This window comes from Andrographis paniculata, unplaced genomic scaffold (genome assembly GCF_009805555.1).
Source record: "Andrographis paniculata isolate CXL003 unplaced genomic scaffold, ASM980555v1 Contig32END, whole genome shotgun sequence".
Taxonomy (NCBI): Eukaryota; Viridiplantae; Streptophyta; class Magnoliopsida; order Lamiales; family Acanthaceae; genus Andrographis; species Andrographis paniculata.
In genome coordinates, this window is record NW_026137565.1 from 7,148,642 (window position 1) to 7,174,310 (window position 25,669).

At 38.5% G+C, this 25,669-nt stretch overlaps 6 protein-coding genes and 1 non-coding gene across 7 annotated transcripts; 4 read left to right on the plus strand and 3 right to left on the minus strand.

Moving 5' to 3' along the window:
• The first annotated feature begins 241 nt into the window (after positions 1-241).
• LOC127247246 (probable pre-mRNA-splicing factor ATP-dependent RNA helicase DEAH9) lies at positions 242-9,337 on the plus strand. Its single transcript, XM_051269026.1, has 23 exons — positions 242-524; positions 607-751; positions 1,007-1,081; positions 1,651-1,740; positions 1,914-1,993; positions 2,343-2,412; positions 2,518-2,603; positions 2,956-3,028; positions 3,133-3,228; positions 3,682-3,778; positions 4,113-4,159; positions 4,232-4,315; positions 4,408-4,461; positions 5,286-5,386; positions 5,536-5,626; positions 6,239-6,403; positions 6,892-6,981; positions 7,111-7,182; positions 7,933-8,031; positions 8,108-8,194; positions 8,567-8,620; positions 8,745-8,824; positions 8,994-9,337. The coding sequence occupies exons 1-23, from the start codon at positions 424-426 to the stop codon at positions 9,139-9,141; spliced, it is 2,085 nt and encodes a 694-aa protein (XP_051124983.1). The 5' UTR covers positions 242-423; the 3' UTR covers positions 9,142-9,337.
• Positions 9,338-9,733: 396 nt separating this feature from the next.
• On the plus strand, positions 9,734-12,531 carry LOC127247247 (sodium/calcium exchanger NCL2-like). Its single transcript, XM_051269027.1, has 7 exons — positions 9,734-10,258; positions 10,455-10,634; positions 10,729-10,910; positions 10,992-11,110; positions 11,212-11,476; positions 11,551-11,865; positions 11,971-12,531. The coding sequence occupies exons 1-7, from the start codon at positions 9,889-9,891 to the stop codon at positions 12,211-12,213; spliced, it is 1,674 nt and encodes a 557-aa protein (XP_051124984.1). The 5' UTR covers positions 9,734-9,888; the 3' UTR covers positions 12,214-12,531.
• Positions 12,532-13,266: 735 nt separating this feature from the next.
• Positions 13,267-16,441, plus strand: LOC127247248 (sodium/calcium exchanger NCL1-like). Its single transcript, XM_051269028.1, has 9 exons — positions 13,267-13,988; positions 14,083-14,289; positions 14,365-14,546; positions 14,636-14,775; positions 14,854-15,115; positions 15,194-15,345; positions 15,428-15,689; positions 15,765-16,022; positions 16,126-16,441. Exons 1-9 carry the CDS (start codon positions 13,598-13,600, stop codon positions 16,372-16,374), a joined length of 2,103 nt encoding a protein of 700 aa, XP_051124985.1. The 5' UTR covers positions 13,267-13,597; the 3' UTR covers positions 16,375-16,441.
• Positions 16,442-18,247: 1,806 nt separating this feature from the next.
• Positions 18,248-19,595, plus strand: LOC127247252 (uncharacterized). Its single transcript, XM_051269032.1, has one exon. The coding sequence runs from the start codon at positions 18,491-18,493 to the stop codon at positions 19,424-19,426; it is 936 nt and encodes a 311-aa protein (XP_051124989.1). The 5' UTR covers positions 18,248-18,490; the 3' UTR covers positions 19,427-19,595.
• A 534-nt stretch (positions 19,596-20,129) lies between these two features.
• On the minus strand, positions 20,130-20,203 carry TRNAI-UAU (transfer RNA isoleucine (anticodon UAU)). Its single transcript has one exon. It is a non-coding gene; the product is annotated as a tRNA-Ile (tRNA).
• Positions 20,204-20,316: 113 nt separating this feature from the next.
• On the minus strand, positions 20,317-22,274 carry LOC127247250 (magnesium-chelatase subunit ChlI, chloroplastic). The gene is made up of 3 exons (XM_051269030.1): positions 22,064-22,274; positions 21,714-21,832; positions 20,317-21,529 (listed from the first exon to the last, which is right to left on the minus strand). The coding sequence occupies exons 1-3, from the start codon at positions 22,164-22,166 to the stop codon at positions 20,480-20,482; spliced, it is 1,272 nt and encodes a 423-aa protein (XP_051124987.1). The 5' UTR covers positions 22,167-22,274; the 3' UTR covers positions 20,317-20,479.
• A 1,616-nt stretch (positions 22,275-23,890) lies between these two features.
• LOC127247253 (GDSL esterase/lipase At5g45920) lies at positions 23,891-25,650 on the minus strand. The gene is made up of 5 exons (XM_051269033.1): positions 25,329-25,650; positions 25,015-25,236; positions 24,635-24,702; positions 24,377-24,541; positions 23,891-24,280 (listed from the first exon to the last, which is right to left on the minus strand). The coding sequence occupies exons 1-5, from the start codon at positions 25,425-25,427 to the stop codon at positions 24,121-24,123; spliced, it is 714 nt and encodes a 237-aa protein (XP_051124990.1). The 5' UTR covers positions 25,428-25,650; the 3' UTR covers positions 23,891-24,120.
• Positions 25,651-25,669: the final 19 nt, after the last annotated feature.

The window sequence follows — 25,669 nt, forward strand, 5'->3', positions numbered from 1 at the left end:
TTTTATGTTTATCACAATTTATTGGCTATAAATATTTACAGAATCATGCCAATTTTTTTTAAAAAAAATTAGGTTGGATGAACCAATCTTATGATTGAATTATAAGTTGGGATGTCTACCACCACTGACCAGTTTTTACTGACTTGATTTACATATTAGAGCATGTACAATGTCATTCTTCTCCAAATTTTTATTCATTCAAGCTTTAAGTAAAAAAAAAAGATAAATAAAACTCTCTGATGGACAGGAGCGAGATGTGTCGGACAGGATATCCGAACCCGTCCATTGCATATGCTGCGCCAAAATTGGGGTTTCGAGGGTTCAAGCAGTATTTTTATTTGCATTCACTTTCTTGTGACTAAAGAGCTGCTTTTTAAAGCAAGAAAACACGACTCGGGGTTCTTTCGTCGAAGAGGATAGATCATGTCGAGATTCTGGAAACCCGGAGCAGAGAAGCCGCGCATTGAGGACGATGAAGAAGGGGGTGTATTGTTCTACGCTTCCTCGTCATCGGCATCTTCTGGGTAGAAATAACTTCTTCCCGCTCTTTTCTTCGGACTCTTTTTTATGAGTTGAGTGGTCTTTATAATTCAATTCACGAAATAGGTACGGGTACGCAAACATTGAAGCGCAGAGGAGGAGGCTTCCAGTGTACAAGTATAGAACGGCCATTTTGTATTTGGTGGAGACGCACGCCACGACCATTATTGTTGGCGAGACGGGCAGTGGAAAGACTACGCAGATTCCCCAGGTATCATTTTGCTTCGTGTAGCAGTGCTAGGAAATTTGTGTGATTATTCGGGCTAGCTTTGTTCGAAGATTTGTTTTCATTTTTGTACAAATGATCGATAAGCTACTCTGAACACTCAAAGATCCTTAACTTTCTCCTTTATCTTGAATACTACTACTTCACAATTCTTTTTATCTAATGGACTCTTGAGCTGTGCTGCCTTCAATGTCTTTACTTAAAAAAGTGATCTCTTTGTTCCAATGTGACCGTGTAAAGTATTTAAAAGAAGCTGGATGGGCTGACGGTGGCCGGGTGATAGCTTGCACACAACCAAGACGTTTGGCTGTGCAGGTATTCTACGTAACCTGTCATGGACATGCTTGTATCATTTTTACCAATATGTATTCTTTTTGTTAATTCTGATACTGTGCAATTTCAAGAAGGTGCATGTGTTGAGAAGCGTCGTATTGCATTATGGAGCACCATAACTGTGTTATATGCTACTTATTTGTATTTCGAGAGAATTGGTTTCTGGCTGTACTATTATATTGTCCTCTAAAATTGGCAATAGTAGTTTTTCTTGAAGTCCTCTCATGTTCATTTAATTTTCTTTATTTCATCATATGGATATACACTATATATTTACTTCTTATCAATGTTTTAAGTTGCTGTCCATAATGGGTGCGTGCTATGTATTATATCATAGTGCTTAGAATTGTGGTTGTGTTACTGTAACTAATAATTGGTTGTTTTAGTTTAGCGTCTATAAACCTCACTTGATGCAACTTCTACTTATTGATATCCTATGTGAGTTTTGTTGCTATTCACCCAAAATTTCTTCTGGGAGACTGTGCTATGCTGCGGTCTTGTATAATTTTATTACATTTACTCAATGATAATTAAGATAATTTGGATTTCAGTCTGTTGCTTCTAGAGTTTCTGAAGAGATGGGTGTTAAACTAGGAGATGAAGTTGGTTACACAATTCGGTTTGAAGATATTTCCAATAAGGTGAGTATTTTATACTTGTTCTTATCTCGTTATTTGTCTAATTTGAGGCAAAGTTGCTACCTTTTTCATACAAGTTGCACATAGTTGTGGACTAAGGGTTTTACAGATTACCTGGGGTATGGCTGCACATGCTTTCAATGTATGCATTAATAAGTGGTTATGATGATGCTTAGGAACTAACAAGGATCAAATTTCTTACTGATGGAGTATTGCTGAGAGAGATGATGGACGATCCTCTGCTAAGCAAGTATAGGTAGGCCAAAATTTTCAAGAGATCATTTTTTAATTCTTGTAAAAATCATTTACCTCTATTAATGCCATGAATGTTGAAGCCCAACACAAAGTTGAGAAATCACTTTACTATTCACCCTAAACCATAGTTTACAATAGATCCAGCTAACATAAATAGATATATCTACATGCCTGGCCAAAAGATCAGCCGTGTACACCATTTTCTTTTCTTAATCATTGACTAGCTTGGTATTGCTTTGAGCTTCTATTAATTTGTGTTTTGTGGAGTTGCCATTTCTTAGTTTACCTAAGGAAACCGTGTATATGTATTTTCTATATATGTTTGGAAACCTTTAGTTTTGGCTGAACAGTGTCATCATGGTAGATGAAGCTCATGAACGGTCGCTTTCAACAGACATTTTGTTGGGCCTCCTTAAAAAGGTAGTCTTTTGCATCTATATGTGGTGGTGGTTCTTTCTTCATTTTCTTTATTATATGTTCGATATTCTGCTTGATATATCTCATTCGCTAATATTTGATAACCAGATCCAACGGCGTCGGCCCGAGCTTCGTCTTATAATCTCATCAGCAACAATTGAAGCACAATCAATGGCTTCTTTTTTCAATATCAGGTTTATTTCTTTTACAATGATTAGTACTATAGCAGTACATAAGATTTACTTGTTTGCTTCCAAGGGATTGAGATTCAGTGTTTTTGGTTAGAAATGTAATAAATGATTAACATATTTTAAGGATATTTAATCAGCACAGACTTGGTATGAGCTAATTTGCTTCCTACTTTTGGATTCATGATACTTGATATATAGGTGTCGCCTTGAAGAATAGTAAAACACAATTTTTTACTGTGCCGCCCTTGCCATTTTTTAACCTTGTAAATCCTCAGTTTTATTGTGCTATGTTTATGCAATGAGTCAATTCTTATTGGGTTAGTTGAACTCATTCCATGTAAAATATGATCCATAGCCATCGAAGGCATCAAGGTGCAGAGGAAGCAGATCATGGACCAAAAAAAGATCCTGCCATATTGTCAGTTGAGGTATATTGTACTAGTGACTTGAATTTTAGTTCTTAGATATTAATCAGTCCTATAGCTTAGATTTTAGGTAAGTGTATTTTGATGAAATTTTTCTGAATGTGTAGGGTAGAGGGTATAATGTGGAAATTTTCTATGTTGAGGAACCTATTTCAGATTATGTCCAAGCTGCTGTTTCTACTGTAATATCTATACACGATGAGGTATGCCAAATTCTTCAAGTACTTTTTGGGCTGACTTGTGACATAGCAATGTATGGTCAAAGTGGGTCTGGTATACGTTGGGAAAATTGTCAGTGCGATCGAGTTTCGTATTTACATTTTCTTGCTTATTCTGTTTCTTATCAAGAGCTGTGACACAAACTCTATGCTATTTTTGATTTTTAAAGAAAACCTCAGAATTTCATGGGTGGTTCAAGGCTTGCCTCCTAAATTTCTTCCTTGGAATATTATCTATATTCAAATGATAATATATTCAGATCATTTTTTTTAATTATATATACATTCATGTTTACTCAATGGTTAAGTGACATTTGAAAAATATACTCATGTATGTATTGCCTCAATCTCGCAATGTTCAACTTTGTAAATGATTATTTAGCAATTTTCCAAACTATGACCAGCACTTTCGATTTATATTGAGTTGTACCATTTTAGGAGCCAAATGGAGACATACTTGTTTTTCTTACTGGTCAAGATGACATTGATGCTGCAATTCAGTTGCTTACAGAAGATTCCCACAATAGAAAGAAAGGTATTTGAAATGCCCCGGTCTTTCAATAAGAATTAGAACTTCTCACTTTTGATTGGGACTGTGACCTTAATTTACCAACTTTTATGTTTTTTACCCATGGAGGATGCATAATTCTTAACATGATACTCTAAAATTGGATAAGTTTGTAATTAATCTATGATTATTTCCCCTCCAACAGTTATGGCCTCTATTTTTCACCTTAACTGCATCTGTATTTCATAAAATATTGGGAGTTCTCACTGATGAGTATGAATCATTTCTTAGTTTAAGTTTGTGCATTCTTTGCACTTCCATTATCTTGCCTTCATTTACTTGTTCTTTTACTCTCTTGCAGGCTTGCTTGTCTTGCCTCTGTATTCTGGACTACCACGTGCCGATCAAGTATTTGATTTTTCCTACTTGACAGAAATATGATGCCATCATGTTCAATATATAATCTTGTTTTATCTGTAGGATCTTGTGTTTTCTCCAACTCCTCGTGGGAAGAGAAAGGTGGTAATATCAACCAATATTGCGGAGACCTCCTTGACATTAGAGGTAACCACTTCACACTGAACATATCTATAATGGGTTTTAGGTAAGAACTGGAGGTGTTGCCTATCTCTAACTCATTCCTGATCTCATCTCAGGGTGTTGTCTATGTTGTTGACAGTGGATTTTCAAAGCAACGTTTCTACAATCCGGTATGTATATTTTTTTATAGGTTTTTATCTTGCTTTAATGAACTGAGGTTTGTTTAATTGTGTTTTGGAAGTATTTTGGTTGTTTTGAAAATAGTAAATATTTGAATAAAAAATAGGTGTTGAGCATGATGCTTTGAATAGAAACTAGTCTTTTATATAATATTTCAAAGAAATATAGGTGTTGGATTTGATGTTTTTAGGGAGAATTTTTTTATGCACAACGCAAAAATGTAGTTGAAAAGTAAACGAAACAAACCCCTGGTTTTTTTCGAAGTTCTATTTAAAATGATTCTCTTAAGACTTATGCAACATCTCTTATAGTTCATATTTCCTAGTAGTGACTGGCAAAGGTTTCCCTCATAATATAACATCTTTATGCGTCTTCGGACATTGTGTGAACAAGCTAATTATATGGTGAAATCAGAGAAATACAGCAGCTCTATTATGTACTATAACATTGATTTCATAAGGATTTGATTTGAGATTGTTTCCAGTCCCTTCATAGTTTTAGAAAATGTTCAAATTCCTTTCATACTGTTGATTCTTATTTAACTTGGCTATGTTACTGTTGACACTTTTTATGTTCAAGACCAACATTAAATGCTTTTTCTTGTCACTTTAACACTTTTGGGGTAATTGGACTGGGTATGGAATAGTTTCATTTATTGTTGAACTAGACATTATTCTGTGGTGTAATGTCATAATTCTAATCGAATTGACAACAAAAAACCACTGATTTTTCTGATTATTTAAGTTTTGCAAGGGTAATAAACTTGAGTTGAAACTTCGATCGTTACGTTAATATCACTTATAACTTTCAACAGATGACTGATATTGAAAGTTTGATCGTTGCGCCAATATCTAAGGCTTCTGCACGACAAAGGACTGGTAGGGCTGGAAGAGTTAGGCCAGGAAAGTGCTACAGGTGCGTAACTATAAACAGATCCTCTGGTAACATCATATGTATAAGAGTTCCATTACTTAAGTGGATGGAATGGTCTAGCTTCACTACACTAACTGTAACATATTTTAAAATATCAGAGTTTTTTTCTCCTTTTTGTTGACAATAATCAGGCTTTACACAGAGGAATATTTCCTGAATGAGATGCCTGCTAATGGTATACCAGAGATGCAGAGATCAAACCTTGTTTCTTGTGTTATTCAGGTAAGCATTATAATCTAATAATATTATGTGCATCTGAATTTTTTTTGTTTGATCTCACTCTTTCTTTTCCAGTAACTTAAGGATTTCCAATGATTAGTAGTACTCAAGAGTGGCTGAACTAATGTTTTATGTAGGTCAAGTATAGCTTTATGAGTGTCATTAAACACGGGTGGTGGTTAAAGCATGAAATTCCATGATTGTTCAAGATATACGATGGTTCTTCACGTTCTATTGCTGATACACCTTCCAATAAACCTAATGCTCCCTTTGTTTTGGCCTGGTACTTCCAACATGAAAAAGACATGTATGATATGCCCGGGAAGTAAAGCAAAATAGTTAAAATATTAATGAGAAATCTGCTAAGCAATCAACAAATTACTTGATGATACCACTGAAGTCTTCTTATTCATGTGTCTACTTCGTCACACTGCTTTGTTCTTTAGAATGCATTTATTTATGTTTATGGAATGATGTACTACAGGTTTTAAAACATTATGCCTTTTGGGTGCTGGATTCTTTCTAACCAAACGATAGTGCAATTTGATGAAATACATTTGTAAATGCCTTGTACCGGTTTCATGATTGTGATTGTATTCATATTGATTATGACAGTTAAAAGCCTTGGGGATAGACAATATTTTGGGGTTTGATTGGCCTGCAGCACCAACTCCTCAGGCACTGATTCGAGCACTTGAAGTATTGTATTGTCTTGGAGTCCTTGATGATGATGCCAAACTCACTTCCCCTACTGGATTCCAAGTTGCAGAGATTCCATTAGTATGTTTCTGTTACAAGTGCTACTTTTTCATTACTGGTGTTTTCTATGTTTAAGTGTATACAAATTCCTGTTCTCCTGAAAGGAGGTACAGAGTGTCTGCACAGTATACTTCTTGCAGTTTTAATTTTTTAATTTTTATGATGCATGGATCCTTATTGTGGAGCTCTCTTTTCTATGTAATTATATGGTGTTTTTTATTATAATATATATATATATATACATTTTTGGTGGTGGAGTTGGTATCCATGTAACGTGAGTCATTTGAATCTATTCCTACAAGTCATTTCTTTCAATTACATTCCTTCATGAGCATATAAAATAAACCTATTTCCATCTATGTCCTGGTGCTTGTTGCTTTTGTGGTTCACTTTGGTTCTTGGATGCTTGGTGCAACATAACAATGGTAACATTGAATTGTTTGTTTGCAAAAGATATGTTTAACTTTATAAGCTCTGCCCAGATTTTAATAGATACATGTTGACTGCAGGATCCAATGATCTCTAAAATGATTTTGGCTTCAAATGATTATGGCTGTACAGAGGAAGTCATCACCATTGCAGCTGTGCTTTCCATACAGGTCCCGTTTTCTTCTTCCGTTTTACATATATATATATATATATATGGTGTGCCAATTATTAAAAATACACAATTATATCCTTCTATTTTCTCAAGTTATATTAAGTCCCTTTTCTTATTCCATGTGCAGTCAATCTGGTTTTCTGGCTGGGGAGCACAAAAGGAATTGGATGAAGCGAAATTGAAATATGCTGCTGCTGAGGTTTTTTTCTGACTGATACACCATATATACGTCGCTTTAAAAAACAAACCTTTGAATAGAAGCAAGTGATCAAAGTTTTTACATGGTAGATAAAAGTGACTTGCAACCTTTAGGCTGGACAAGTCTTGTGCTAAAAAAATAAGAGAAAAAAAAAAATTACCTGAGAGATTGTATTAATAATATATATATATATTTGTAATGAGAGGTGTGATAAAATTAATTTATGATTTTGTTTTTATATTTTCCATTTTTGCTAACAGAAGTGATTATTGGCATTATTAGGAAAAAAGGTGACCACATTTGATTTTTTTTTTTCTAAGTTTTTAAATCAGTAATTTTAAAATTACATAATTTTCTGTTCCTAGGTTTCATGGTGCCATTTCGCTATGTATTTTGTCAGTTAAGGTCAATTCGAGTTGGTATGTTAGACTGGATCTTGGCGGGGACCTTCAATTCATTATATCTAGCGCACACAATCACTGAGTTCAATTGAATGTAAATGAATGAAATGAAATCAAATATACAGGCTATATTTTCCCAAGTTTATCTTGAAATATTGATGCCTGAGTAGATTAACTTTTAGCTGTTACACTATGGCCTGAAAATTAAGCTTTTTTATTTTTTTTATTTTTCCAGGTGACATGAATTTCAATCTTTTTCAATTCTTCCAGTTAACAGCTAAAATTATGCTTAATTACCTCATGTTTAGTAAAACTTTTTTGATATCTATCACCTTTTTCCTATTTACAGGGTGATCATATTACCTTCTTAAATGTGTATAAAGGGTTTATGGAGTCTGGTAAATCTTCAAATTGGTGTCACAAGAATCATGTGAACTTCCATGCTATGGTAAGTATCTTTGGTTTGCCTCATCCTTTTTCATGTTTCTTATCTGTCTTCAGACATCTCTTTCGTTTCTCTGCAGAAAAAGGTTGATGAAATCCGAAAACAGTTGAGAAGAATTGTACAACGTTTAGGTATCCCCATAAAATCTTGTGAAGGTGACGTACAGGTAATTAAATGTGGATATTGGTTTGATTGGTCAAGGAAGAAAGGAAATTAAATTCTTGTTGATTAATTTATTACTCTTGGTCAAATTAATTCTTAACCATGTTGTTATTTGTATCCAAAGTATTTGATACTGTTTTATTTATTACCTAATTTTAAATAATCACTAGTGTTTGATGAGCTAAAACAATTTATTTTCTAAATGCTGATTGTTTGAGCTTCAAATAATGTGGATTGTACTTACAAATTTTGAAGAATCTGAAAGAAAGAACCGCTCCCCTAAACACTGTATCTACATCTTTTTTCCTCGAATCTAAACTACCAAGCCGTATACCTTTTCCAAATGGAAGATGAATGCAAGTTCTTGATTATGCAGGCAATAAGGAAGGCAGTCACTGCTGGATTTTTCGCCAATGCTTGTTTGTTAGAGGTAAGCCTTGTTTCTGTTTTCAAGGAGTTCTTGATATTTCACAGTGAAGAACCAACCTGATATGATTCAAAATTATTCGACCTGTCTGATTTGGCTTAACTATTTCTCCCTTATTTGGTTAAAGCCATTCAGTCACAATGGATTATACAAGACCATAAGAGGTTCACAGGAAGTTTATATTCATCCTTCTTCTGTGTTATTCAGGTAAGTGAAGATCTCTGATAATACATTACATTGTATACTTTCTCAAACAATCTCTTCTATATTTGTGATTAATTCTTGTCGAAAGCAATTTACTGCACATGAAGATTGTTCTATTATTATCTACAAACTTAGAAGTTCGATTCATTATCTTGAAATTCTTATGGTGCAGAGTCAATCCTAAGGCTGTTGTATTCCATTCCATCGTCTCAACTGATCGTCAGTACATGCGAAACGTCATGGCTATAGATCCATCATGGCTAACAGAGGTTGCTCCACAATTTTACCAGCAAAAGCTGCCAAATCCCAGACCATCATAGTCAATGCCTCCTGGTTCGTGGAACTCCCTCACTTGATTGGAAAATATTCTCATTATTTAGCAGGCTCATGTGGGAATTAATGCCCAACGGTGAATTGTATTTCACAGTTTTAAGGATAGACAATTTACTCACTGGTGAACTTTGTTCTTTAATTGTTGGCTATATCAAGAAATCCTCCCTGATTGATTTTCTTTAACCCCGGTTAGTTTTGGACAAAATTCCCATGTTTATTTCTGATGGGCTGCTGTCAATTTTATTAAATCCCCACTAACCATAAATGTAATAAAATATTGTAAGTGTCGTGTCATCCTAACCTAATCCAACCTAACCTATCTTCAGGCTGAGTTTGAAAAATCTGCGTTTACTGATGGCTATTGGCTACAAAACTTTCCAATCAAGTCTGCCAATGCATAAACAACAAATTAGAGAAGAAATCAACAGAGGGTTTTAGATTTATTGTTAACCATTTGAATTGAATATCATTTCCTTTTCCTAACAGAAACGTGGTTAGTTAAGGTTGTCCTCGCCTCGGCATGCGCAGACAACTTGTAAATATTGAATACAAACATATTTCCCGGCTGCTACTTCAATGGAGGTCGTACGTATTGTTTAAATTGCAAGTGTTGGCTTCTGTTCAAGTCAATGCCTACAAAGTCCAAAGCTGGAAAAGTCTATATATTAAAGATTTAAGATCTCTGCAAATCGCTCCGGGTTGTTCTACTCACGAGTTATCGTCAGATCATCTTCATGATGGCCAAGATGAGAAATTTGGGCTTCGTCTCGTTGCTTATTCTTGTCACAACCCATCTGGCTTACAGCCGTTTGATCATGGAGGATTCGGGTCTGCCACGTCCTGATCAGAGCAGCCCATCTTTTCTTGAATGGAATTTGTCAGCGACGACAGAGACTTGTCAGCCGACGTACGGATTCTTGCCATGCTCTTCCAATGTCTGGGGCCTGCTGTTCCTTATCGTGGTGTATGAGCTGCTGCTGTCCATCGGCGAACAGTATGTCTCAACCGGGTCGGAGCTCTTCTTCCAGATAATCGGGCCGGGTGTAGTCGGCGCCAGCCTGTTCCAGCTCCTCGGCACGATCCCGCAGATAGTCCTGATTCTTTGTGAGTTCCCTGTCTTTGTCTTCATCTTAAAATATACATGTCGTAACTATCGTTGTCGAGTGCACAATGTGGGTTCTTGAAAAGTCTTGGCTGACCATTGATTTAATGAATCAGTTAATGTTATTACACGACATTGTGGGAAATGAGTTCTTACACTGTTATTGCAAACAAATCTGATCACAACGTCGTACTCCAGTTTCTTCGCTGTCAGGATCCGATGAAGCTGCGCAGCAACGGGCTAATTTGGGTATAGGATTGATAGCAGGGACAGCAGCTATGCTTCTGACATTGGTATGGGGCATTGTTGTTGTTCTTGGAAGCTATGATCTCTCCGAAGCTTCGACAGCTGATGATCAGACGACAAATTCATCGAGAGGTGCCGACAATAGCTTCTCCTTATCCTTAATTCTCAAAATGCAAGACAATTTGGATCCTTATAAATTACATTCCTAATTCCTACATTACAACAGGTTATGGCGTCGTCACGGATGTGGAGACAAGCTACACGGCGCGGCTGATTTCGATAACCTTGCTTCCTTTTCTTATCATTTTGTTGACGAAAGCTTTCCATTCGGAAGCAGCGAAACGAGTGGTCATCCTTATAGCTCTCATCATTACCGTTATTTTGCTGCTCGCCTACGCCTCTTATCAGGTAATAGAAAGCTCTGCAAGAGAATTAGAATTGGAGTTTTTGTTAAAGATTTGTAATGCAGAAAGGATTGTTATTATACAGATATTCCAGCCGTGGATTCAGGACCGTCGATTCGAGTACTTGATGAACAAATACGCGAAAGACAAGCTGTTGCGGCTCCTGTCGAGAAATGGCAAACCTGATGTTCAAAAAATACAATCGTAAGTTGGTGTATCGAAAAAATTCCTTTTCTAAAGATGACACTTTCGAAATAAGTTTAAATGATTCGAGTTTTTTTTTTTCTTTTTGGCGTAAATTTTAGGCTGTTTAGTAAAATCGATCACAACAAAAATGCATCTGTATCGGCCACAGAGTTAAGGGTGTTGCTGCTGGGAGTGAACATAGCCGATGAGAATGATTTGGACACGAACAGAGACATCGAGAACATCTTGAAATCTTTCGATACCTCCGGAGACGATCTCATCAGTCAAGATGAATTTATCCAAGGCATGACAAAATTAGTGTCTGACCTATCAGACCAAACTTCAGATTCCATCAAACTCTTCAGAGGTGGCAATAATTCACAGGTACTGGTTAAGAACAACTCCACTGAATCACAATCCTCAAATTACCATTGCTTCCTCACATTTTGAAATCACAGGATAAGGACAGTCAGTCGCAGGAGGGACTACTGACGAACAGCTCCGGCACAGGCATAAGCCGAAGGCCTATAGATAATTCTTGGTTGAACTATGCCAGGGCCTTATTCTTTGTAATACTCGGGACTGTCATGTTGTGTGCGCTGTCAGAGCCGTTGATCACCAGCGTGGTGAACTTCTCCCAGGTTGCGAATTTCTCCCCATTCAGTATCTCCTACTTGGTCATACCCTTCGCCATGAACTATGGAGTTGCGGTGAATTCAATCGCTTCGGCCAGACAGAAGTCAAAGAAATCTATTTCTTTGACACTCTCCGCGGTATATATGCCATGCTAATGCTAATCTACACAACACAAGATTTTCTTACAAGAGATTCTTAGTTAAATTCTGATTTCCATTTGGGCTTATGCTAAACATATGCAGATATATGGAGGAGTGTACATGAACAACATTATCGGGCTGATAGTTTTCCTGGCGCCGGTTTATGCAAGAAACTTGTCGGCCAATGCATTCCCGGAAGTCCTGATAGTTCTGATAATCTGTGCTGTGATGACACTGATTGCGAGCATTCGGACAACATTCCCTCGCTGGCTAGGCTACCTTGTCGTGCTGCTTTATCCGATTTCGCTAGCATTGATCTATCTATCCACCTCTGCTTTTGGATAGCCTCGAAAATCGGTTAAGACCATGAAGATGATGCTCATGATAGGAGATCCAGCAACATATCTGTCTGATCATCAATTTCATGTGGCCGTTGTTGTATTATAGCTAGAACATAAGTTGGACATTTTAGATTCAGTTATATATTTTGCAGTGAAATATTTGTCTGATGAGGTTGGATTAGAGCTAGAATTTGGTCTTCAAACCTGTTGTTGGTCTTTTAAATCAGGCGGTGGACTAAAGCCATGGCTCACAAGTCAAATAGTAAAATCTTGTAAAATCCAAAGTTATTATTGTCTTATTTATAATTTTGTAAGTTAGATCCTTGCTAATTTTCTTTTTTGAATTCTCAACTGTTGCTTATTTATATTTTTAATTGTGGATGTTTCATTTTATTTTATTTATTTTTTCAAAATAATTACCAACTTCTTTTACGAAGAACTAGACCACCCATAATCTACGTGACTCCTTGGCAATGTTGATTGAGTCAAATTAGTACACGGCCTACTATATGTATAACCATCTCTCCCAACCAGTTAAAAGAATAATCATAAATGTGGAGGGTCACTTGTAACTTGTAATTGTAATTTCTTATTTTAAGAGCCATTAAGCACGTGGGTTTTCTATTGATGGTACAAGAAACAAAAACTTTTACTTGTAAATAATAGTTTACTTAATTAGAATAATGAATCACATGCAGAGACGTGAACGAAGCCCTGTGAATCTGAGGTTACAGCAAAAAATTAACATGAATAAGAATTAGTCCAATTCTTAATTAATGCTTAATTTTCATCTAACAAATTTAAGTTCGATTGCAATGATTATTTGACAAGTTAAAGAAGTGTCAGTGGGCAATGCAATTTGCATTGCTGGAGACAAGATTAGGTACAGACAGATAATTAAGATATTCATTATTTAAAATCCATTGGGTGTTAATGATGCAAAACAGCACTGGATCAACTTTCACTTATTGTTATTTTATTCATTATTTATCATTAAATAAAGGCGACTTGAATTTCTCTTTGTCTTGGTTGCGATGTCGTCGTCCTCCCTTGGATTTTACACATTTTATTTCACAGAAGAAAAAATCATTGTTAACAGCCTGTAGTTACAAAATCATTGCCATTGTTCTTGCACAGAAGTACTATTGATTTCTAATGATCAGAAATGGAGGTTATCCCCGGAATCGATTTTTGGAAATACTTACAGAATTGGTTGTTAGAGAATCTAGTTAGTTCATTGGATTTAGAAGCATTCACATTGTAACTAATATATAGATTGCAATTTGCAAGTATTTTATTACATCGTACTGTCGATGTATCCATCGTTGTTATACTATATATGACGTCCTCACCTGGATCCAATCCTGCAATCATCGAGCTGTCCATCAATGGCTGCTGCTGCTCTTCTACGCCTGGTTTCGATTTTGGTTCTCATAGCCATCATTGAGGGCCGATTTCTGAGGCTCAATTCATCCGATGATCATTTGACCTCAGATGGAGTTGATCATATTGTCCATAACCAGACATCAAGTGTTAAGACATTAGGCGCCGCGCCGCCCATCCCGACCACATGCGACCACCAATATGGCTTCCTGCCCTGTGCCGAAAACCCCTTGGGATATATCTTCCAGATTGTTGTGTATCAGCTCCTGCTCACATATGGCGGACAGCAGATAGGCAGCGGGAGTAAGGTTTTGTTCAGCATACTCGGAGTTGGGAAATTCGGGGGAATCATATTCCGAATCCTCATGTCCCTGCCATCGATGGTGTTAATGATTGGTAAGAATTTGCAGCATCAGGTGTCTTTGTACTGCATTTCTTCGATTTAAAAGTGCTCTTATTGATGTCGCCTCTGCTTGAAAAATACAATCAGTTTCAGGAGTGTTCAGCAGCAAAGAGAATGCTCAATCGCAGGTCTCGTTTGGCGTAGGACTTTACGCCGGAAGCACTGTGTTTAGTCTCACACTGCAATGGGGGATTTGTGTAATTTTTGGTAGACGGAAGTTGGATAACGATCATTCTGAATTGGCTCCGCAATCATCTTGTTTTCTGGCGAAGGAGAAACTCACCTTCTTGACAGGTATGCCATTAGTCCAACAAATTCGATTTAGCGAGTGTGTAGGAGATAACAATACTATTGTCGAACTTACTGCAGATATTGGAGTGAAAACTGATCCCGAGACTCGGACGACTGCAGGCATTGTGGTCCTATCTTTAGTTCCTTATGTCATCGTGCAATTGGTTAATTTGTTTCATACGGCATCCGGAGTGCGCGCCATGACTTTGATCGCGCTGATTGTGTCGACATTGTCTTTGTTGTCGTACTTCGCCTATCAGGTGGATTAAGCAACACCACACATTAGCTTATTTGCTGCAGATGACAAGTGGTTTGATTTTATAGTTGAAGGTGTTTTTTTGTTCTTCAGATTTTGTATCCTAAGATTCAGGAGAGGAGCTTACACTACACCAAGTACGAAGTTCTTCGAACAGGTTTTCTGAAGCACATTCAACGGCAGGGACAGCTCGTGAACGAACAGGGGAAGCTCAACACTGATGTTATAAAAAAGTAAGATGTTTGCGCGAGAATTTTTGTTAGTGAGTGAAGGCAGGTTCTTATATATCTGGTTTAATTCCAACTTTGCAGCCTGTTCGACAACGTAGATAAGGATGATGATCACAGCATCACCAAGACTGAGTTGAGTGGTTTGGTGCTCGATATCATCCGCAGTGGGAAGGTGAAGGTCGATGAAAAGTTTGCCATGGCAGAAGTGATGAAAGTTTTTGATTCCAACGACGACAGGAGCATAACCGAGGAAGAATTTGTCAAGGGATGCAAGAAATGGATCGATGAAACCAACAATTCATCTGAAAACCACAACTCATCTTCCAAAGATGTTTTTCAGGAGGTAAGTAGGAAGGGGAGACTCTGTTGGAGCTGATGAAGAATATCGATTAAACATTGTTTGTGTCGTGTCGATCTGCAGCTCTTGGAGATATTCAAAGAGAATAAAGAAAATGATCCCAAGGAAATTGACAGGATAATGTCGAAGATTTTGAAGCATGCTCAAACTCAGCTGCTGAAATCTGAATCACTGATCGGTGAAGATGGGAAGCCTAATGTTGGTCGCATCCAGACGTAGATTCTTCGCGCTTTCTTGCTTCATTTATTTCTGTCTGTGCAACGAAGGATGTTCTAATACCATTTTTTGTTCTTGCAGTCTCTTCAAGCAGTTCGACTTGGATGGAGATAAATCGATATCATTTTCTGAACTCAATCAACTAATAAGTACTGTGAAGTTCGGCGAAATGAAGGCGAAATCTGAGGACACCATCATGGAGTTGTTCAAGGATTTCGATAAGGACGGCGATCAAATAATCAACGAACCAGAATTCATAGAGGGAGTATCGAAGTGGCTGAATAAGGCCATTAGCGTTGCGAAAACATCAGACAAGAGTAAAGCTATTGACGAATTCGACAAGGTAAGCACAGCATCTGCTAGCATAAAGATTCGATCAAAGCCATGATGCAATAAGTTGAGTTTGTCGCTTTCGCAGATCGTATGGAAGAAAACACTCGACAAGCGCGCATTTTTCGTATCCATTTTCCAGCTCGCATTAGGCATCGTTATGCTTACCTTCCTCGGAGGGCCACTGATGAACAACATTCTGCAGCTATCCTTCGCGATGAACTTATCATCCTTCAGCATCTCCTTCGTCATCGTACCTGTGGCGATGAACGCAAGAGCTGCCATAGCAGCATTGATGCCGGCGAGCGAGAAGAACGAAATAAGTGCTTCACTGACATTTTCCGAGGTACATTGCATTAATTCTTGATCAACTGATACTCAGGGGGCTGGAAGCAGAGTGAGTTAGTTAGTTACAAATGTGTTTTAATTTCTTCCATTCGAAAATGCAGATATACGGCACGGTGATCATGAACAACGTGGCGGGGTTGACGACGCTGCTGGCGATTGTGTACGCGAAGGACTTGAGATGGGATTTCTCAGCAGAAGTTCTGACGATCCTGTTCGTCGGCGCCGTCATCGGAATTCTGGCGTATAGATGCAAAACTTATCCTCTGTGGACATGCATTTTGGCATTTGCTCTCTATCCTTTCTCCTTAACCTTGTATTACTTGGTTCAGCTTTTCTTCAAGTGGAATTGATAAGTTTCGATGTGTTTGTTTCATAGGCATTTCCTCTGAATAATAAAGATTCTGTTGCACATTTTTAGTTATGGTTTTGCTGAATGATGAACAGAGGACAGTTTGGGCTTTAACCACTCAATGCTGTTGTTAAATTTCTCTTACATTTGCCGAAAGGTTTTGATTAATTTGATTGAGGGAGTTAAATGTGTGTAATAAAAGCACAGAGATGGATGACAATTGGGACGGATAGGTCCGAGACAAGACTTGAATCCTATCCATTTATTTGGAATCAGATCCAATTATTTGGATATTGGATCGGATATAAGTCGAATCTCTAATATATTTTTGAAGATCGGGTCGGATCCATGGTTTAAACCCGGATTCGATCTAGCAGATACATGACAGATTCGGGTACAGGTCCAAACATATTAGGGTCTAAGTAGGATCTTGGTCAGTAATATATATATATGAATAGATTGATACTTAGAATTAATTAAAGGTTGCGGGCTCAGTGGTGTTGAGGTTGTGCTTGAAATTCCTATAAATTAGCAATGAAGTTGTATTTATATTTTGCTAACTTATTTCTTTTTACTCTTTTATTAATTAAAAGGATGCTTTGACAATGGAATAAAATTAAAACGAAAAATAATTGCAACAACGAAAAATAATCATCCGGTTCATATTTTGTGTTTTGAAAAACCAGATTTGAACAATTGGAAACCATATGCAAGATGATAAATTATATTCCTTCCCTGTGGTGTCTGTCTGTCTGTGTCAATGTTGATATTGAGTTTATCATTGTACTTTGATGGAATGCTGAAGAGAGAGAGAGAGAGAGAGAGAGAGAGAGAGAAACATGAGACATCCGATCGATCAATCATGGGTGAAGTGGGGTTTTCATCCACATGCCGTTTTCGTCCCCATGCTGCTGCTGCTTCTTCACCTGCCTCACTTTCTCTCCCCACATGATTTTCTTTTGCTCTGCACTTTCTGCATCAGGTATCTTTCTGAGCTCAATTTGGGTGCAGTAAATAGTGAAATTCCAGCATCACAAGTTCATTTCCTTTTCACGAGAGGAAGAAGACATACAATATTATTATTATTATTATCAGAAAAAAGGGAAAGAGAAGCCAATTCATTGCAGCAGCAAGTCCTGATCAGAGAGGTACTAAGAAAACAAACACACAACAAAAGAAAAGTGTATATATATTTTTTAAAAAAAAGAAAAAAGGATGAGAACATGGCACGCATGGATCAAAGTATCAAGCCCTTGTTCCTCGAGCCGAGGAGGGTCCCATGCCATCTCATTCATAAATACATATACTTAATACATTCAGGGCTTTATCACAATAATGTCTTCTCACTACTACACCAGATAGAACACAGTATTTTATGTAATGAATAATATATCCTCAATTATCAAGCTCAACACATGCATCAATGGCGATGATGATGGTGACTACATATATGACCGTACCTCAGGTGGATATTAATGCCATATATATTGTCAGTGTCGGTTACTAACTAACTATATTAATTCGAAGTTATTAATGTTGGACATGTATGTACGAGATCAATATCTCGATATATTTCAGAATTAATGTCATTTCCGTGCAGGGATCGATCTAAATCACGCAGCTTAATTAATCAACCATTTGTAAATACACAATTAACCAATGGAGGAACAATCAGTTTGTGTTGAACTTTGTTACAGTTCTACTCTGAGAATTTATGTGGACAGATATATTGATTTGAATGAAGTAATATGAGTCAGCAGATGTTGTGAATCCCAAGACGATGAGTTGAGTCGACCCACTTACGGGTTTCATTAGTACTTAGTACAGACAACAGTTTCTGAGGACAAGAATTGATGATAATGCCAGCAGGGAGACAAAGGCAGCTTGTGCTTTGACACAGTATGAATATGATGTGTATATATATATATATATATGTCTGCATCTGATGGATACGTCGTCATCGTCGTCGTCGTCGTCGTCTACACTACATAGTATTATTTAATCACTTGGATATTTCACTGTTTTATAATACAGGTGGGTTTTCACAAATTCACCGTAACCAATTTTAAAGGTGGATCGATTATTAATTAAGAGAAGGGGGGGAGAAAGAATTGGATATGGATATTCATCCTCTCCAACAACCTGATGACGAAGAAGATCGATTTGATGCAGCATTCCAGGAGGCATTTTACAGCAACTATTGCCAGGGAGGAAGGTCGTCAGTCGATGTCGTCAATGGAGCAGAATGGCAAGAATTTGCAGTATCTGCGTCTGCAATTTCACCAGAGAAAATGATTCGAGAGGGTTTCAGTTTATCTTCATCATCGCCTAAACTGAAAGCAAAGAGAAGGAAATCAGCAGCGGAGAAAATTGCAGTCCATCGCTCCGCCGCCGCCGGCGGCGGCGACGGCAGACGGGACCGGCACAGCAAAGTCTGCACCGCCAGGGGGACGAGGGACCGCCGCGTCAGGCTGTCGCCGAAAACCGCCATCCAATTCTACGACGTGCAGGACAGGCTCGGCTACGACCGCCCCAGCAAAGCAATTGATTGGTTGATGAAGGAAGCCAAAGCCGCCATTGATGCCCTGCAGGAATCGCCGCCATTCCAGGCCACCGTCGCCGCCGCCGGAAAGAATGACGCGACGAGTTCCGATCATCAGTCCAGTTTCGGCTTCCTCACAAATGTCACTGCGCCATTGTTGTCTTCCTACGCCGCTGAAGATTCAGCACTTGGTCAAGATGCATTCTTGTCGCCGGAATATTTCGATCCCAATTTAGAGATGATACGGCTGCAGAGAATTTTCCATTTTCCAGGGTCGCCGGTTTCCGGCGGCCGCGGCGGCCAGATTTGTAGCGAAAGGGAACCCCTTCAGTCCAGCATTCCTGATAATTCCCCCATCATTAATCCTCCATTTTCAGGGTTTCGTCTTCCCAATCAGGAAATCGATATCCCAAATTTTGCTGCTGCAACTGCAACATTGACAGAGGATGAGAATGTGGATAAGATTCCATCTTCCAGCAAACCATCTTCTCTTCTGCATTATCTAGTTTAGACCCGCCGACCATATATATATATATATATAATGTGATCATTTCCTTTATGTTGAATGGATTAGGTTTCAAGATTTTGTTAATTTCCTCTCGGATTTGGACAAATCATCAGTCCTATGTAATCTCCCATTTCAATTTCTTCTTGGCTATTGCAGTATTAACAACATAAGATTTTCACTATGATGTAACGAACTCCTACTCAGTTTCTCAAACAAATTAAGCTGTAATATCGTTTTCAAAAACTTGAAAAGTCAAAAGCAGAGAGGATTAATAATAATATGCACATCCCAACTGTCGTTCATCTTTTTCACATGGTAGTGACAGTGCTGCAACGCTATACACACACACAAGGAGATTGCACAGTAAATTAAACCACTACTGTCAATAAACTGTGTCGAAAGGATGGGTGAAGATTCTTGAGATGCTTTGTCAGATTTAAAGGCTGCTTCTTTTCCTGCATGTGGGACTTTACCCAAAACAAAGCAAAAAAGCTTAGGATTGAGCATATCATGTAATAATTCAGAGGTGTGATCGATTTAGGTACTGACACATGCATAAACAAGAAAGGCTACCAGCTAAAGGTTTACTTATAGAGAGAGAGAGAGAGAGACACTTTTTTGTGGTTGTTGTATGTATGTGTATATGCAAGGGCAAGGAAATGTGATTTCGCAAGAGAATAAATTGTGGACTTATAAAAAAATTAAATGGTCCCGGCGGGGCTCGAACCCGCGACCTTCGGCTCATAAGACCAACGCTCTAACCAACTGAGCTACGGGACCATTTTGTTGAATTTTTGTTAATTCAGATATTTATATCAATTATATTTTCATTTGTATATGTATACTTTGATGTAAGGATTCTCAAGCACAATGTAGGAAGTAAAACCAGAATATCAATCAATAGTCATTACAATCCAACAGCTTCATCGATACAATATATAGATCATTCCATGGCTAACAACAAAGATCTGCATTAGCAATATGAGTTGAATTATGCTCATTAATACTCCAACAGTGCCAAAAAAATGAGCTTGAGGACTGCAAAAGTTATCTATCTTAGCTAAAAACCTCATAGAACTTCTCAATCACTAGTAGCCCTGAGTCAATAGACTCCAAAGGATCCTTCCGGAGACGGTGCCTCAAGCAGTTTGGGATGACGGTTGCAATGTCCTCCGCGATTACTTTATCTCTTCCTTTGAGAGCTGCCAGTGCTCTCGCTGCCCGATTGGTGACTATATCGCCTCTTAGTCCATCAACATTCAGCTCAGCACAGACCCTCGAGATTTTGACTCTGAGCTCTTGATCAATGGTAACAGCTGATAGCGAGCTCCTGGCAGTGGTGATTTGTTGCTGGAGTTTTTCTTGCTCGGCTTTGTAGGTGTCGCGGAATTCTTTGGGATTTCTATCAAATCTTGCTCTTTCATCAACTATCTTTACACGAAGCTCGGGATCCTTCACTGTTCCGACTTGAGCGTGCATACCAAATCTATCAAGAAGTTGAGGCCTAAGTTCTCCCTCTTCTGGATTTCCAGAGCCAATGAGTATGAACCTGGCAGGGTGGGAAATAGAGATTCCCTCCCTTTCAACAGTGTTCCAACCCGAGGCAGCAGAATCCAAGAGGACGTCTACTAAATGATCGTCCAAAAGATTGACCTCGTCTACATAAAGTATCCCTCTGTTTGCCTTCGCCAAGAGACCAGGTTCAAACGCCTTCACGCCCTCTGTAAGAGCCTTTTCAATGTCAATTGTTCCGCAAACTCTATCCTCTGTAGCTCCCAGCGGCAAATCAACCATGTTGATCTTGATGGATATGACTGGGAGCTGTTCGCCATTAATACGCTTCTCACGAACTTCTGGACCTTGCACTTCAGCATCCTCAGGATCTGAATTAAAGGCATCGCCAGCAACTACTTTGATTTCAGGAAGTAAATCCACCAGAGACCTCACAGTTGTCGATTTCCCGGTTCCCCTGTCACCCATGATCATCACACCTCCTATCTTAGGATCAATCACGTTCAGCAGGAGGCAAAGTTTCATCTCTTCCTGCCCAACTATAGCTGCAAATGGATATACAGGCCTCTGGCTCTCCTCAGCAACCTTCTGAGCCTAAAATCCATTCAGCAATATGACAAAGAAAAAGTGTTCTGAAATCACTAGATTTGTAAAAGAATAATTAACTTCACGAATTCTCACAGTTCAGTTAAATTATACCATATTCACATCAATTAAGAACACAAGCATTCCTCAATCAAAAACACACAGAAGCCCTAGAAGAAAACGATTACCGAACCTGTTCTTGCGCAGTGCTGATTTCAGTGGCAACATTAGATACAGCGACATGAAATTGCGAACGCTCTTTCTTGAGTGGGGCTCCAATCCCGCCATTGATTTTCTTCCAAGAACTCCGCCCTACATCAGCAAACAAAAAAGCATCGTCTTTAAGCAACCCGGCGACAAGCCCACTTAAAACCCTTATTAACACTTGCCCAACATGAGTTGAAATCGAAGTACAAGCTCAATTAGATGTATATGAACGCGAAATTCTTCACCAGACAAGCACTAAATGCAGCATTGCAACATGAACATAAAAAATGCGACAAAGGGTTTTTATCCAAAGCTGGAACTATGCAGTGCAGATACCAACGGCAAGGGGACGAATGAGAGAAGTCTTGGATGAGTGAGAAGATATGGGTCTGGTAGTCCATACAGCAGCAGCGGAGGAAGTTCCGACGATCCCCGCCATGTTTAGCAGATTGTGTGCTGTGTTCTTCGAGATTCAGCAGTTGGCATGGATGAGTATGGTTGCAACTGTTCTGTTTTGTGGTCAAGATAAGAGGATCAGATTTCCACAGGCCATTACGCTCCGTATTTGACATTGTCGATTTCAGCACAATAATCTTTTTGCATTTTAGTACGTAAATGTGCATATATTGCAAAGATGCCTACAAACTTCTTTAGAAAATGAAACTTGCATATATGATCCGGAATTCTCGCCTGCAAGGTTCCTTACAACGCTGGTTTTTGCAAAATCATTTCAATGAAAAAAAGAAAGCAATGGCACATAAATTTCGATTTCTTGGACTCATTAAAGTTAATGTGGATTGGATGGTGCTACTGGTTTCGGGCATATGCAACACCGTAGGGAATTAATAAAGCTCCTTTCATTTCTTGTATTTTATTTTTGTTTCTTACTTTATGTATATGTTTATGTTTATTTTATCAGCCTTAATGTTCTTCCATTACATTTTGTTGTCTTTTTCCATTAGTTCTCGTTTACATACGAGACTTACTTGGAGGCTGTTTTGGACAGGCCTAATACGATCCGAAAACAAAATTCTGTCGACAACAGACGTGGCATCGAACATCACCGCAAGACTATATATACTGTTTGAATGCAACTTCATAGCACAACTTTTAAGGAAGTTAGAATCAAAATTCTCTAAAGACTAAAGAGAGTATAATATTCACTACTGAGTTCTGCAAGTCAGCCTTTCGATTCATTCAGGAAATACTAAGCCGCAACTGGAACTGAAATGCAAGCTTAATCAGCAATGGAGGGAAGACTACAACATGTTCAAATTTTCTTACCAAGCCTAGATCTGGAGAGTGGCATATGTGTGGATCCGCTAATGACTTATGTGGACTTTCACTTAAAAGGTTGTCGGGAGTTCCATCCTATAAAAAAGAACTTGGCATATACATGGGTTGTGAGTCATCATCCGACGGGGAAGATAAACGAGCACAAAGTGAATTTCGTCCTTACCTGAGACCTAGCCTATAAGATCAATATAAGTTGAAGCTGCTGATGTGTGTTTTTTTGTAATTATGTACTCTGGTAAAAGCTATGGTGTCTGTACATGAACCTGTGCTTCTGCAGCACTGATCTTGCCATGCTGTAAGATTTGAGCTTGTGGGCTGTACAGGTCATCAACCAATATCATATACTATATGCAAAAGGCTGAGGCTTTTGAATTTCTTTTTGAATTTGGCCTAACCTGATAAAGCAAGCTAGATTTGTCATATGCACACAAGCAAATACTATAAATGATGGATCAGATTGAACACTTGCATAGTTGCATCAGATCAGAGTCCTAAATAAGATGAGTAAGTCGAAATTTTGTTTGTGGATTGTATATTTGCTCCTTGTTTCATCTGCAGTAGCTGCTGCTCGCCCCGTGAGGCATGTAATGACCAGCAGCCGGGTAATGAAGATTGAGTTTGAAATAGAGAAGAGAAATCCAAGTTACTATGGAAGGCCTGAGAGAGTGAGCCCTGGAGGACCCGATGCGCACCACCATTTCCTACGTTCTTTAAGATAAACGATCATGTGTTCCAACGAGTTAAACATGCGTTACTGTTTGTAATTTTATTGCACCGTTCATACACTCATTTATGCTGTGTTTACTAGGTACATTTGGGTGCTTAAAACATATATATTTATATATATATATATATATATAGACTCCCTTCTCAGGAGATACTTAAATCAATATCAATAATATGGATGTATCGTCTAGCATTTATAGCCATATAACAACATATATAGACTTCCTTCTCAGGAAAGTTTTAAATCAATAATATGGATGTATCGTCTAGCCTTTATAGCCATGTATAACAATCATAAGATCTTGCAGATAAACATCAACAACATTGGCATGGCACTCAAAGTGACAGATGAATGGTCACCCCGGGATAAATTAGCTCGCAAGAGACTTGAGGGGATCGTTTCGATCGATGTCAGGAAAAAGCGGGAGATCGACTGGTAGAGTCTGTGGACTTACTTGTTCTTCCCTTAGCTGTTCGACCACCTTCTCAAACACAAACTCATTGCCTTTTGCTGTGAGATGCAAACCATCGCTGCAGATCATTGAAATGGCTCATCAAGAGTATGCCTACGACTTAGAACGAAATACAGCAACGCGTAGAAATAAATATTTAGATGCAGCAAAGTACCTTAAAAAAGCCTTTTCCCATCCGGGGCTCTCCTGCATTTTCTCCCAGAGATTTATTGCTGCAACTCCACATTCAGCGGCAACAGCAAGGCATTGTTTGGCGTAGATGCCGGCAGCCTCATTTGTCCTTTCAGGCAGGCCTGAAGGATTGTCTGCATAAGGGTGCCTGCATAAATTTCACAATTTCACTCTCAATATGCCCTTTGAATAAAATCATCCAAAATGAAATCATCCAAATTCACAACAGAAATTGATTTACAGGAGCCGAGTAGTTTCATCAATTGGAGGAGGTGTAATGAGGACAACACGAGCAGAGGGCCATCGTTTCTGAGGTCATAACCAACAGAATCTATGTAAGAAAAGATTTAGGAATAGCAGAAGACACCAGCAAGTCCAATTAACCAAAAAAAGTAAATGAAACCCACTATATAAAGAAATCATATTCAATTGCAACTATCGACACAAGGGCAAAGAAATATAAACAAGTGAATAAGAGATCCCCCAAATGATTATTAGTATATTGTTGTCAAAGATTCATTGATACAATAATGACAATCAAATCAAGACATTATTAAAGCACACTTGGTAATTGCAAAAAGCTGTAATGGCAAGATTGAAGGTTCAATTGAAGCTTTTTACCTTGAAAAAGGCAACAATGGATTGCAAATTCTGCTTGTATTCATCCAGAGGCACATGCTGAAACCCAGCGTACCGGTCGGGAATACAGGCGTCGTTGGCCCCGAAGAACACCGTCACAGCCACCACATCTTCCCGGCCGTCCGACGGCGGAAATACTCTCTCTTTCACCTCCACAGCCCACCTCGTATTGTATCCTGAGTAGCCTCTCAACACCACATCCGCCTAAGCAATCCATTTTCCATCCCCAAAACAAACAAAATCAAACAAAGAAATCACCAGCAAAGATTGCAATCTAGTAGGGTATTTCATGATACCGTGCGAGAGAAGTGATCTGCCAAAGAGGCTCCCCAACCGCCATGGCTGAAGGAGTGCTCGGTGATGGAATCTCCAAATAGATAAATCTTGGGCCTCATAATCGCAGATTCCAAGCCAGAAGAGAGACAAATCAAAATCCCGTATTGAGCGGAAGGGATCGTCGGTCGAATTTATATCCAGCGTCGAACCCCTCCTGAATCGACGCGTGTCCAGCAGGTTAGATATAAATTCGACCGGCGATCCCATGTCATCACTATGACTACTATCGACGACTGTTCTATCGGGCCAGCTCCAGGCCCAGCCCAGAGGCCCGATTACTGTATTGTGTTATGGAATATAA